Here is a 13,439-nt window from a genome sequence, read left to right as displayed (position 1 = left end):
CATCAGGTTGAAAAAAGACACAAGTCCATCCTTCAGGCGATGGACACTGGCACACCTTAGGACAAGAAGTGCACACCCTATATAACCCTTCCCACTACTGGGAGTACCTCAGTATTTGTAGCAAAGCAATACACGTGCATACCAAAAAGAAGGGTGGGACCCCTGTGTCTCGTGATGTACTTTTACAGGTAAGTTGTTTTTAAAAATCCTATTTTCTTACCGTACATCATGGGACACAGAGCCATAGTAGTTATGTGGGATGTCCCATAGCAATACCAACTGATGGAAGGGAGACACAGCAAAACTATGGCACCAAGAGACTAGAGGACTTATACTGCTACCTGCAGTACACTGCACCCAAAGGGGATATCCAAAGGCGCCCTGGAGGCTTGGTGTTGCACTGCCCAGGAAGTACTAGTAGCCCTGGTAGAGTGCGCTTTAATATGAAAAGGTGGAATTTTCTTCTTTAAACCATAACCTTGAACAATCACTTGATGAATCCATTTAGAAATAGAAGATTTCGATGTTGCCTGTCCTCTCTTAGGACCTTATGGCAACACAAACAAAACATCCGTTTTACGAATCTGAGCAGTCGCCTTCAAGTAGACCTTGACTGCTTTTCCCACATCAAGAGAATGTAGTGACCTTTCTTCCGCATAACGAGGTTCTGCAAAAAATTAAGAATAATATCCTGGTTTAAATGAAAACATGACACTGCCTTTGGTAGGAAATTCGGATGAGGACGTAACACAACCTGATCCTTGTGAATTATCAAATATGGCTCTTTACAAGAAAGAGCAGCCAACTCTGATACCCTCCCTTCTTGCAGAATATATGGCAACCAGAAAAACGAATTTCCTTGTCAAAAGGGTTCAGGGGTGGCCCAACCAGAGGATTAATCCACATTACCCCCTGAATAAAGCTACGAACCAGAGAGTGTGAAGCAAGTGGTCGTTGAAAAAATACCGATAAGGCCGACACCTGCCCTTTTATAGTACTAAAAGCCAGTTTCCTATCCCATCTGTAGAAATTCAAGGATCCTACCTATGACATATTTCCTGGGGTGCCAACCCCTGGATTCACACCAGGAGACATATGCCTTCCAGACTCTATAATATAGGACTCTGGAAGCAGGCTTTCTAGCATTAACCAAAGTAGAACCTACTAAACCTGACAGCCCACACGCTCCTTCAGAATGTGGGTCTCAATAGCCAAACCGTTAAATTTAGTGTTTGTAAGGTAGGCTGGAAAACTGGACCTTGTGAGAGAAGGTCTGGCCATGGTGGTAGGGTCCAAGGGTCCCCTACCACCATCTTTACGATCTCAGCATACCGAGATCTCCTGGGCCGCAAGAATCACCTCCTTCCCTTCCTGCAAAGAAGTCGTGGAAGCAACAGAACAGGAGAGAATGCATAAATAAGTTAAAACTGATCCCACAGAAAAACCATGGTGTCTGTTCCTCATGCCAGCGGATCCCTTGTCCTTGACACAAAGTTGTTGATCTTTTTGTTGAACCTGGACGCAAACAGATCCATGTCCGGAATTCCCCATCTTTGGCATATTGATAGAAAGATGTCGGGGTCCCGAGAACAACTGCTGCCTGCCAATTCTCTATTCTTGGAATGAAGACTGCCGATAGGTAAAGAATGTTGTTTTCTGCCCAGGATAGGATATAATTCACCTCTCTCTGCACCGCACGACTTCTCGTGCCCCCCTGGTGATTGATATAGGCCACTGCTGTGACATTGTCGGATTTGATCCGGACAGGACAATTCCGTAATCTGAGCGTCCAGGCTTTTAGAGGCAGACGAGCTGCCTGAATCTCTAGAATATTGATGGACAAGGTCATTTCTAATTTGGACCATCTTCCGTGGACTGACGCGTCTTCTATGACTGCTCCCCAGCCCAGAAGGCTGGCATCTACTGTTACCACTTTCCAAGTAACTGGTATAAAGGATTTTCCTTTTTGGAGATTCTTGGTTATCAACCACCAACTGAGGCTTTGACGCACTTTTGGGAATAAACGCATTGGAAAGTCTAGAGCTGGGACCTTCTTGTTCCAAGTTGATAGGATACTGTTTTGCAGCAGTCTCGAATGAAACTGGAGCATAAGGAATGGCCTCGAATGAAGCCACCATCTTTCCCAACAATCTCATGCAAAGTCGAATAGAAGGATTCTTCTTTGCTTTGACCACCTGAATCGGTTCCCTTATGGAACTGATCTTTGCCTGGGGCAAAAACACCCTCTTCTGAACTGTATCTATGATCAGACCCAAGTACTCCAATCTCGTTGATGGTTTTAAGGAAGATTTCTCTAGGTTGAGAATCCAACCTAAGTATTACAGGTAGCTGACCATGGTGATCAAACATTGGTTTAAGCGGGCTACCGCCTGATCTATCAAGAGTACACTGTCTTAGTAAGCTAGAATCGTTATACCCTGAGCCCTTAATCTGGCTAAAGGGGGAGCCAAGACCTTTGTAAACACTTGAGGTGCAGTAGCTAGACCGAAAGGCAGAGCTACAAACTGAAAATGAAGATTTTCTATCTCGAAGTGAAGATATTTCTGGTGAGTGCAAAAAATAGGTACATGGAGGTAAGCATCCTTGATGTCGAGTGTCACTAGCAGTTCTCTACCTTGTAGAATGGAGACCACTGATCGGATTGACTCCATGTGAAAAGAGTGGATATTCAAAAAATGGTTTAGATCTTTGAGATCTAAAATGGGTCCGACATCCCCCTTTGGTTCTGGTACCGTGAAAAGGTTTGAATAAAACCCTAACCCTCGCTCTTCCATGGGGACCACTGATATCACCTTTTGAGACAAGAGATGGGCCAAAGCCAGAAAGAGAGACTTATTTTTTTCCTGGCTCTCTGGGAACGTTTGATCTGAGAAAACGAGGAGACGGGAACTCTCGGAACTCTAGTTTGTATCCTAGAGATATTGAGGAAGCCACCCATTTGTCTCGACACTGTTCCTGCCAGACCCTTGAGAACTGCAGAAGTCTTCCCCCCACTCGAGTGAGTGGGGGGCCCTTCATAAGGGGGTTTTAGTATTTTGTTTTGTGGGTTTCCTCCCCCAGGGCCACTTTTGTCCCTGGGGTTGACCCTGGGGTTTAACTCTTGAACTTGACGGTGGAGTCTGTCGTGACTGCCTGGAGGCTTATGCTCCTGGCACTGGAGAAGAAGCTCATTTAAAAGAAAAACGCTTAAACCTCTTCTTAACTGGTAAAAGGGAAATTTTTCCATTAGAAATTCTTTGGATGTATTTATCCAGATCGTCCCAAAACAACCGTTCAACGCGAAATGGAAAACTAGCCAAGAGCTTTTTGAATGTTGCTTCGGCTGACCAATTTTTTAACCATAGAACTCTACACCCATGCACCAGCCTGAGCATAGACTGTGAGGCATGGAGAATAGAATCTCTCATATTGTCTACTGTAAAACAGAACGCCTCTGATAACCTGGCCAAATCTTGGGCCCGATGATCAGGAATAATCTTGAGCACCTGTTTAGACTTGTCTTTTAAGGACTGACATGCACTAATCGCTGCCAGCGCAGGCTGAACCACTGAACCTGCCAGAGAAAATAGGATTTTTTGTACTCGCCGTAAAATCCTTTTCTCTGAAGTTCATTGACAGACAAAGCTCCTTTAAATCTTGACCGTAGGGTTATCACGCCACCTTCATGAGAGGACTAGGCAGAACGTGTAACACATGTAAAAACAGCAAAACTGCATAGCTCCGTCCAGGGGCCGGTCCCTCTGGCTATAACCCCTCAGCCTGCTTCCTGCAGCTCAGTATGTCAACATGCAGTAGAACGTAAAATAGGAGGGGTGGGCGCTGTGTCCGTCAATGAACTTCAGAGAAAAAGATTTTACGGTGAGTACAAAAATCCTATTTTCTCTTTCGTTCATTGACGGACACAGCTCATTTAAATCTTAACTGTAGGGACGTCCCCAAGCAGTGTCAAAACCAGGGGTGGAAACAGCAAAAACATAACTTCACCTACAACCAAAGGAATGCCTCAACAGAGGAGTTGCCATCTGAAATGGCCAAACCAGAACTTGCGGCCAACATATTCATCAAAAATGTGTTTACAACAAAATTGTAACTTTCTTTAAAAAAGAAAAAAAGTGTAAATTGCAACTTTACACAGCTGCCTGCAAAACTTTGCGGCCAAAGCAAGCATCCGAAGATGCACTTACATCAACTTTGTAGAATTTTGTGAAAGTGTGAACGGACGACCAAGTCGCCGCCTTACACACCTGGGAGACACTTGATGTCAGAAAGACCAGGAGGTCCCAATTGCCCTGGTGGAATGGGCCGTGACAGGTAAGGGGGGCACCTTTAAGGCATAAGCCTGGAACACGATCTGTCTGATCCACCAGGAAATGGTGGTCAACGAGACTGCCAGACCTTTTTCAGACCAGTCACCAAAACAAAGAGAGTCTGACCTCCAGAAGGGAGCCGTAGCAGACAGATATACCCTCAGAGCCCGGACTAAATCCAGGGAATGTAGGGCAACTTCTTTTGGGTGTGTTGGCTTAGGACAAAGGGATGGTAATACAATGTCCTCATTGCGATGGAATGCCGAAACCACCTTTGGAAGAAAAGAGGGTTGTGGACGTAGCACCGCCTTCTCCTTGTGGATAACTAGATAGGGCGACTTGCAAGAGAAGGCCGCCAACTCAGAAACCCTCCTGGCAGATGTAATAGCCACTAGAAAGACAACTTTCTGGGAAAGAGTCAACAAGGGAATTTCCCTGATGTTCTCAAAGGGCGGTTTCTGAAGCGCCGACAGCACCAGGTTCAGATCCCACGGAGGTAGGGGTGGTCGAAACGGAGGGACTACATGCCGAACCCCTTGCACAAAGGTGTTTACCAATGAGTGAGACGCCAAGGGGCATTGGAAAAAGACAGCCAAGGCTGATATCTGTCTCTTGATGGTGCTTAAGGCAAGATTCTGATCCACTCTTCGCTGTAAAAACAGCAGGATCCTGGAAACCGAGTAAGCGCGTGGATGCCACCCCATCTCCTCACACATGGAGATATAGGTCTTCCACATACGTTGGTAAAATTTCCAGGAAGATGATTTCCGTGCCCTCAGCATAGTGGAAATTACCGAGTCCGACAGACCTCGGTCCTTTAGCATCTGGCTTCAACAGCCATGCCGTTAAAACTAGTGACGGTAATGCAGGATGGAGTATCGAACCTTGCGTTAGGTCTTCTTGCATCAGCAACTGACAATGAGCATCCGCCACCAGGTGTACTAGGTCGGCGTACCCAGGATGCCGAGGCCAATCTGGGGCAATTGGTCTGGACTGGAATCCCCTTGTCCTCCACTCTGCGTAGCAGACCTGGTAACAGTTTGAGTGGAGAAAAGTCATAAATCGGGCGGTACTGCTCCCATGAAGCCACCAACGCGTCAGACGTGTCCACCCAGGGGTCTCTTGTCCTAGATACAAACCTCTGTACATCTGGTGTGCCCCACCGCAGGCAAAGAAGCCTGAATACCTCCGGATGCAATGACCATTCTCCTGGGTCCAGCATCTAGCTACTTAGGTAGTCTGTCTGCCTGTTTTCTACGCCCAGGATGTATATGGCTGACAGGGCCGGAATGTGTATCGTTCTGCCCAAAGGAGAATGTGAGCGACCTCTCGTGCTGCAGCTGAGCTCCTTGTTCCTCCTTGATGGTTAACATATTCCACCGCCGTGGCATTGTCTGACTGGATCCTGATCAGACACCCCTGTAGCCTCGTTGACCATGTGGAGAGGCATAGCCTGATCACCAGAAGTTCGAGCACATTGATCAGCAACTGGGATTCCTTCCACGACCAGAGGCCTGGGTCAACTGTACCCCCCAGCACTTCACCCCAGCCGGTCAAGCTGGAGTCTGTTGTGATCAAAGTCCAATGGAGAGGAAGGAACTTAGCCACCGGAGAAGAGAATCCCTGACCAACTGGCTCACCCGAATCCGATGATCCAGGGATAACTGAGATTTGTCCCATTTGGACAGGACCTCCTTCTGCAAGACTCGGGTGTGAAATTGGGCGTACGGTACCGCCTCAAAAGGAGGCTACCATGAGGCCCAGAACTCGCATGCAGAAGCGCAGCGACGACCATCTGTAGTTCAACAACAACTTCACCGCGGCTCGGAGAGTCTGCAGTTTGTCCGAAGGGGGAAAAACCCTTGCTTCCACGAAGTCCAATCGGCACCAACACCGACTTCTTTAGGTTCAGCAACCAACCAAACTCTTGTAGAGTTTGCATGGTGATCGCCACATCCTCCCTTAATTCTGAGGTGGGAGCTGCTCTCAGAAGGAGTTTGTCTAGGTAACCCACGATTGCGATCCCACGTTGCCTTAACAGCGCCAGAATTGGAGCTAGCACTTTGGTAAAGACTCGGGTGCTGATGCCAGGCCAAAAGGAAGAGCTACAAATTGGTAGTGCTCTTCACCAAATGCGAATCGCAGAAATTTCTGATGCCTGAGGCGTATGTATATATGCAAGTACACGTCCTGGATATCCAGAGACGCAAGGAAGTCCCCATGATGGAGTGCAGCGATTACTGAGCTGATTCCATCCCGAACCTTTGCACTTTTACAAAGCAGTTGAGGGCTTTTAAGTCCAGGATTGGGCGTACCCTTTACTTTTTGGGGACTACAACAGATTGGAGTAGAATCCCTTTCCAGCTTCGGAACAGGCACCATCACCCTGCGTATGAGCAGGTCCTTCACTGCCCCTAACAGGGCTTCCTGGCAAGCTGGGAGTAAAGGTATGCTGGAGGGAAAAAATCTGTTTGGTGGACAAGAAAGAAACTCTATCTTGTAGCCCAATGAAACCAGTTTGCAGACCCATTGGTCGGACAGCAGCGAGGTCAACCGAGCTGCAAACTCCCGAAGCCGACCACCCACCTGTGTGTCAGGCGGGGGCTTGCGAAACCAGAGATGCTTTTGTTCATCAGTAGACGCCCCGTCGTCTCGGGCGGGTGAAAAAAGCAGTTTCTGAGAGGAAAAGGAGGGCCCTTGCCTACGGCGTGGCCCCTTACCCTTCCTGGACTGTGGGAGTAACGTGCTCTTTCCACCTGTAACATTCTTAATAATGTTGTCCAGCAAAGCTCCAAATAGCCTCTCACCAAAGAAGGGTAAATCCACCAGGTTTACCCCCCTTGTGCCCGCACACCGCACCCACCCTAGCAACGAACGTTTCTAGGACCACCGACAAAGCATCCATAGGCACTGCATTATTTGCAGGTGAGCTGGTGGCAATTACAGGGATGTCTGGGGAAGAAGCACCAGCTTCTGACGCCATGCTGACCCACCTCGTCTGGGGACTTGGGACAAGGTACACAATTCCACCCTCCTAGCTGCTCACAGACTGAGGGGCCCCACCACAGGACTCACCACCCTGACCGAGTGCTGCGCCATGCTGCCGCTGACTGCTGTGTTCTGTGTCCAGTCACTGGTGCCCAGAGAGAAAAAAAATGTATTGTTCTGTGGTGAAATGACCCAGCTCTGGAGGTAAAACCGCTCTGAGGCTACAAGAAAATGGCCGCCGGCCTCTCTTGTATACAAAAAACACCAGGAAAAATGGCCACCGGACCTCTAGAAAATGGCTGACAGCCATGCTCTGCAAAGAAACTAAGGTAAAATGGCGGTGGCCGCCGGAAAATGGCACCAGCACATGCTGAGGAAAAGTTTACACAGACACCGCAGACACAAAGAAAAAAAGGGCAGAAAAAACAACACACGGGCTCAAACAGCCAGCGCAGCCCCTGCCAATTTACAGAGACCCCCCGGAGGACCCCCTGGCCCAGGTACATACACCGCACCTCATGCCCAGTCATGCAGCGTCCCCTGCAGGGAGAGGAGGGAAAAACAGGGATATGGTGAGTGAAAAGGGAGAGTGAGAGACCCCCTAATCGACCTCCCAGGGAATGCCCCAGCTGCTCTATCCTGTCAAGGCAGGAAGAGCTGTCAGAATAGCTGGAGGCATTCCACCACAGACCCATCGCCTGAGCAGTACAGGGTGGCTGCTGGCCATGGCACGCTGTGACACGGACAGCAGTAGGTCATATGTGTGCCCCAGAGCATATAGCGCACTGGCTGCCCCTGGAGCAGTAGGGGCATGTGTTGGCCAACCCACGCTTAATGGCCAGGCTGGGGAGACTACAAGGATCTACATTATCCAACCTGTCACCCAGCCGGCTGTTGATAGAAGATCAAAGGATCAAAATCTTGCAGAAAAATTCAAAAATGCCAAGGACTAATGGTCCCTTCAGGGAGCCTAGGTCCTTCTCCTTCACTAGGCAGAAAAAAACAAGCTGCAGGAAGCAGGCTGAGGGGTTATAGCCAGAGGGACTGCCCCCTGGGTGGAGCTATGCAGTTTTGCTGTTTTTATATGTGTTACATGTTCTGCCTAGTCCTCTCCTGAAGGTGGCGTGATAACCCTACAGTCAAGATTTAAAGGAGCTGTGTCCGTCAATGAACGAAAGAAGAATATTGTTTTTAAATAGGAATTCCAACTTCTTATCCATTGGATCCTTCAGCATTTGAGCATTGTCTACCAGACAAGTCGAGTTTTTATTCACAGAGGATATAGCAGCGTCAATTGCTGGAATCCCCCATATCTCATTAAACTGGAGCGGACCAATTCAGTGAGAGATTGTACAGATTGCGAACCTGATAAATCCCTATTTGACTCTTCAGAAGAGGAGTCATCAGCCTCCTTCTGGTCCCCCGAGAGAAATTAGTCATTTCTTGCCCCCTGTTCCTCAGTTTGAGGGTCCTGGGTAATGGAAGGGGACCTGTCAGGCTTAGTCCCACTCTAGGATGAAATTAACGCATCAATCTTTTGTTCCAAGCCTAAAATGGTTGAGGAAAAAACCTCTTCAGTAATATATATACAGGGGCTGCAGTGTTAAGAGCAGCTGCAACACCCGACGTCTTTAATGGCTCATTCTGACCAGCCATTTCACTCTCAGGGGATGATGCCATCTTTTTGGATTTTAGGTTTCTTTGTGGCTGTAGAAGTCTTTCTAAAGCCCTTTTTTTAGGTGTTTTTCTGACCATAGCCTGATGCACAAAGCAGAGGTACTACCAGAAGGAACGCATCCACTGCTTGAGCAAAAAATACCGGGGTTATGCTAGCTGCTGCCATAACGATGGTATTTAACGTCAAAATAGCAACAAATACATGGTGGGCGGTCTGTAAGTGGTTAAGCTTTGTCAATAAAACCTGGAAGTGGATTAGTTTGTATGCAGAGCTAAACCAGATTTTGAACTCTCCAGTTTTAGTAAGTTTTAGTAAGTCTCCCCCAGTTTTTCACATTGGACTATTGAAAAAAAGTATCAGCGCACTCAGGCTTTATTCCTCTTGTAAGTTACCCAACCTTTACCCCTACATTTTCCAGTTTCTGAAAACAGGCTAAATTAACAATACTATTGCATTGGTTGTTTAAGAAAAGTAACATATACATAGATATCAGGCAGTTAAAATAAATTGTATTTTTAAAATTCACGTATTTTAAATGAAAACATAAGTGAACTTACTAAAGGGTTTTTTTGTTTGCCTGGGGCAAGCTGTGTTTTAATAAAACGTTGGAAATAATCTTAAATTAAGTACCATTTCCTGATTAAAAGGAATAAATGCACTGGATACATAAGAGGACAAAAGGTTTTTTTTGTTTGTTTGCCTGGAACATGCTATTTTTTTTATTAAAATGTTAGAAATAGTCTTTAATTAGGTACTGTTTCCTGACTGGAAGGGATGAGTTCTGTGAAATGAATTTATCTGCAGTGAAAGTTGGCTCCCATTGGTAACCATAAACTAAACAAAGTGATCACCATTTTCTCTTTTAGCTATGATTGTTAGTGTTCAATGCTTTGAGGTGCTTGCTACCATTTCTTTTTGATATGCCATGAGTTACTTACTTACCTAAGGTAGGATAAAGTTACTTCTGCATCCTTTTCTGCTTCATCTAAAGATATCAGCAATAATTCTCTCCGGCTCTCCAGTGAAAGCACCTTAAAATATAAGACTGGAGGTTAAACACACTACTTTATTTAAAATATAAGGTTTTCATTTACTGCTAATATTCATCTATATAGAAGTAAAAATAATTACATACATGGTTGGTAAGGTTGTAGAAGGACATTAGTCCATGTAGTTCCACATCCTTACCGCTCTAACAGTAAAAACAACCCGTATGCAAATTGGGATTGAAACTGCCAATCTACATAATATAAAAAAGTGCATTGATCAACATTAGCCAATAGAACAGGTATGCAATTAGCGGACCTCCAGCTGTTGCAGAACTACAATTCCCATGAGGCATAACAAGACTCTGAAAGCCACAAACATGACACCCAGGCAGGGGCATGATGGGACTTGTAGTTTTGCAACAGCTGGAGGTCCGCTAATTGCATATCCCTGCAATAGAACATTATTTAGAGATACCTGTACTGTTACCTTCTAGTTGAGTGGTGGCAAAACTACTAGATATAAGGGGCCAAAAGTGCAGCCCATGCATTCTATAAAAGGCCTCAATCATTATTGGGAGTATGTTATGCTACTGAAGACTTTCAGACTGTGGACATATAAAAGGAGATTCTGTTCAGTTGAACCAAATCTATTTTATGTAAAAGGAGATGCTCAGGGTATGGGAAATAATTGCAGTAAATGGCCAAAGACTATAAAAACTACATATAAGACTGGAAACATGCGCATTAAAAAGCCCCAAAAAGCCAAATGGACAGTTTTTTGCGGATTTTGACATGCTGACACGCTGATATCGTATTTGACAAATGACAAAATGTGCATCAAAATGCATGTCTGCTAACTGCATTTGGGGTACCATTAACAATGAATGATACCTAAAAGTACATTGAGTATTTTGACATAATTTTAGCTCAATTTGGAATTGCAGCAAGAATTTTATATATATACATGAAAACAGCCAATTCTGACCTTCTGAATTAACATTTCCAAAGGGACAAGCGACAAAAATGTGCTTATACGGGAACAGAACAAACAATTTTCGTTAAATGCGCACCATTTTCGTAGGAGAAAAATCAGAAACAAAAGATTGCGCATGATCAGAAACAATAAACCAAAAAAACAAAACAAAAAAAAAACCTGTGTCGTACGAGAATTCATTGGTTCCGATTTGCTGTGAAACAATGAGTAAAATCGGACCATAATTCACCTGATTTTCTTAGTGTGTACTCCACTTAACCGGTTTTCTTCTGAGATTGCTCTGTATTTGGCTCCATTTATTTTTCCCATCAACTATGACCAGCTTCCCTGTCCCTGCTGAAGAAAGGCACCCTCACAACACGATGCTGCCACCACCATGTTTCATGGTGGGGATGGTTTTTTTCAGGGCGATGTGTAGTGTTAGTTTTCTGCCACACATAGCGTTTTGATTTTAGGCCAAAAAGTTAAATTTTGGTCTCATCTTAACAGAGCACCTTCTTCCACATGTTTGCTGTTTCCACCATATAGCTTCTCACAAACTGCAAATTGGACTTCTTACGGCTTTCTTTCAACAATGGCTTTCTTCTTGCCACTCTTCCATAAAGGCCAAATTTGTGGAGTACACGACTAATAGTTGTCCTGTGGACAGATTCTCCCACCTGAGCTGTTGATCTCTGCAGCTCCTTCAGAGTTACCATGGGCCACTTGGCTGCTTCACTGATTAAAGGAGTCTTAAAGGCAGAAGTTTTTTATCTTAATGGATTCTATACATTAAGATAAAAAAAAATAGGATTTTTTTAACAGCTTACCTGTAAAATCCTTTTCTTGGAGTACATCACGGGACACAGGGCCATAGTTATTAACTATATGGGTATATAGGCACCTTCAGGTGATTGACACTGGCACATCCAATAAAGGAAGGTCACTCCTTATATAACCCCTCCTCCTACCAGGAGTACCTCAGTTTTGTAGCAAAGCAATACCCAAATCCTAAATGGGGGAGGGACCTCTGTGTCCCGTGATGTACTCCAAGAAAATAATTTTACAGGTAAGCTGTTATAAAAATACTATTTTCTTTATCGTACATCACGGGACACAGAGCCATAGTTATTAACTATATGGGATGTCCCATAGCTATGCTATTTAAGGGGAGGAAGACACAACCCACATGGAGCACCCAGACTTAATGACCTATACTGCTGCCTCCAGCGCACTGCGCCCAAAGGCGATATCCTCATGCCTTTTTACTTCCACCTGATAAAACCTGGTGAATGTATGCACTGAAGACCATGTTGCAGACTTACAGATCTAAGCCATGGAGGCCTGGTGATGCACTGCCCAAGAAGCACCAATTGCTCTGGTAGAGTGCGCCTTGACTTGAAAAAGCAGAATTTTACCTTTTTAAACCATAAGCCTGAATTATAACTTGCCGAATCCACTTAGAAATAGTGGATCTAGCCGCTGTCTGACCTTTCCTAGGGTCCTCTGGAAGCACATATAGGACCTTGACTGCTCTTACCACATCAAGACAATGTAGTTACTTCTCTTCCCTAGAACATGGTTTTGGAAAAAATGATGGTAGGAAAATATCTTGGTTCAGGTGAAAACCTGAAACCACTTTAGGCAGAAAATTTGGAGGACGACGCAACACGACCCTGTCCTCGTAAAAAATCAAATATGGCTCTTTACAAGAAAGAGCAGCCAATTCTGAAACCCTCCTTGCTGAGGATATAGCAACTAAGAATACTAACTTCCTTGTCAGAAGGACTAAGGGAGTATGATGTATCGGTTCAAAGGGCTGTTTTTGCAACACCGACAAAACTAAATTCAAGTCCCAAGGATTCAAAGGTGATCTAACTGGTGGATTAAGCTGCCTCACCCCCTGCATAAAACCCCGGACCAAAGAATGCAAAGCAAGCTGTCTTTGAAATAAGACCGATAATAGTACTAGTATAATAGTTGGCCCTTAATAGTACTCTACCCTAACTATAGAAAGGCAAGAATTCTGCCTACGCTATATTTCTGAGGGTGCCAACCCTTGGATTCACACCAGGAAACATAAGCCCTCCAGACTCTATAATATATGACTCAGAAAGCTGGCTTCCTTGCAATAATCAAGGTAGAGATAACTGGCCTGGATAGCCCATGTTTCTTCAGAATGTGGGCTTCAATAGCTAAACCGTTACATTTAGAGTTTGTAAGGTAGAATAGAATATCGGCCCGTGAGAGTAGATCTAGACGTAGTGGAAGGGACCATGGATCCCCCACTGCCATCTTTACAATTTCTGCATACCGGGACCTTCTGGGCCATGCTGGGGCTACAAGAATTACCAGCTTTCTTACCAGCTTGATCCTGAAAAGAAGTCATGGCAGCAACTGAATAGGGGGAAGTGCATAATTCAGCGAGAACTGATCCCACGGGGTCACCAACGCATATGTTCCGCATGCGAGTGGATCCCTTG

General features: G+C 45.3%; 1 protein-coding gene across 1 annotated transcript in view; it reads right to left on the bottom strand.

Annotated features, from left to right (window-relative positions):
• Positions 1-13,439, bottom strand: part of RNF214 (ring finger protein 214) — a 155,795-nt gene that overhangs the window by 81,950 nt on the left and 60,406 nt on the right. Inside the window, exon 8 of the mRNA XM_077456988.1 lies at positions 9,937-10,025. Coding sequence (XP_077313114.1) covers positions 9,937-10,025 — 89 coding nt within the window. The remainder of the gene's footprint in view (positions 1-9,936; positions 10,026-13,439) is intronic.

The sequence above is a fragment of the Lithobates pipiens genome, unplaced genomic scaffold (assembly GCF_037356315.1).
Source record: "Lithobates pipiens isolate NorthernLeopardFrog02 unplaced genomic scaffold, aLitPip1_a1.2 Scaffold_27, whole genome shotgun sequence".
Lineage (NCBI taxonomy): Eukaryota > Metazoa > Chordata > Amphibia > Anura > Ranidae > Lithobates > Lithobates pipiens.
This window is presented reverse-complemented; position numbering and strand designations above follow the sequence as displayed.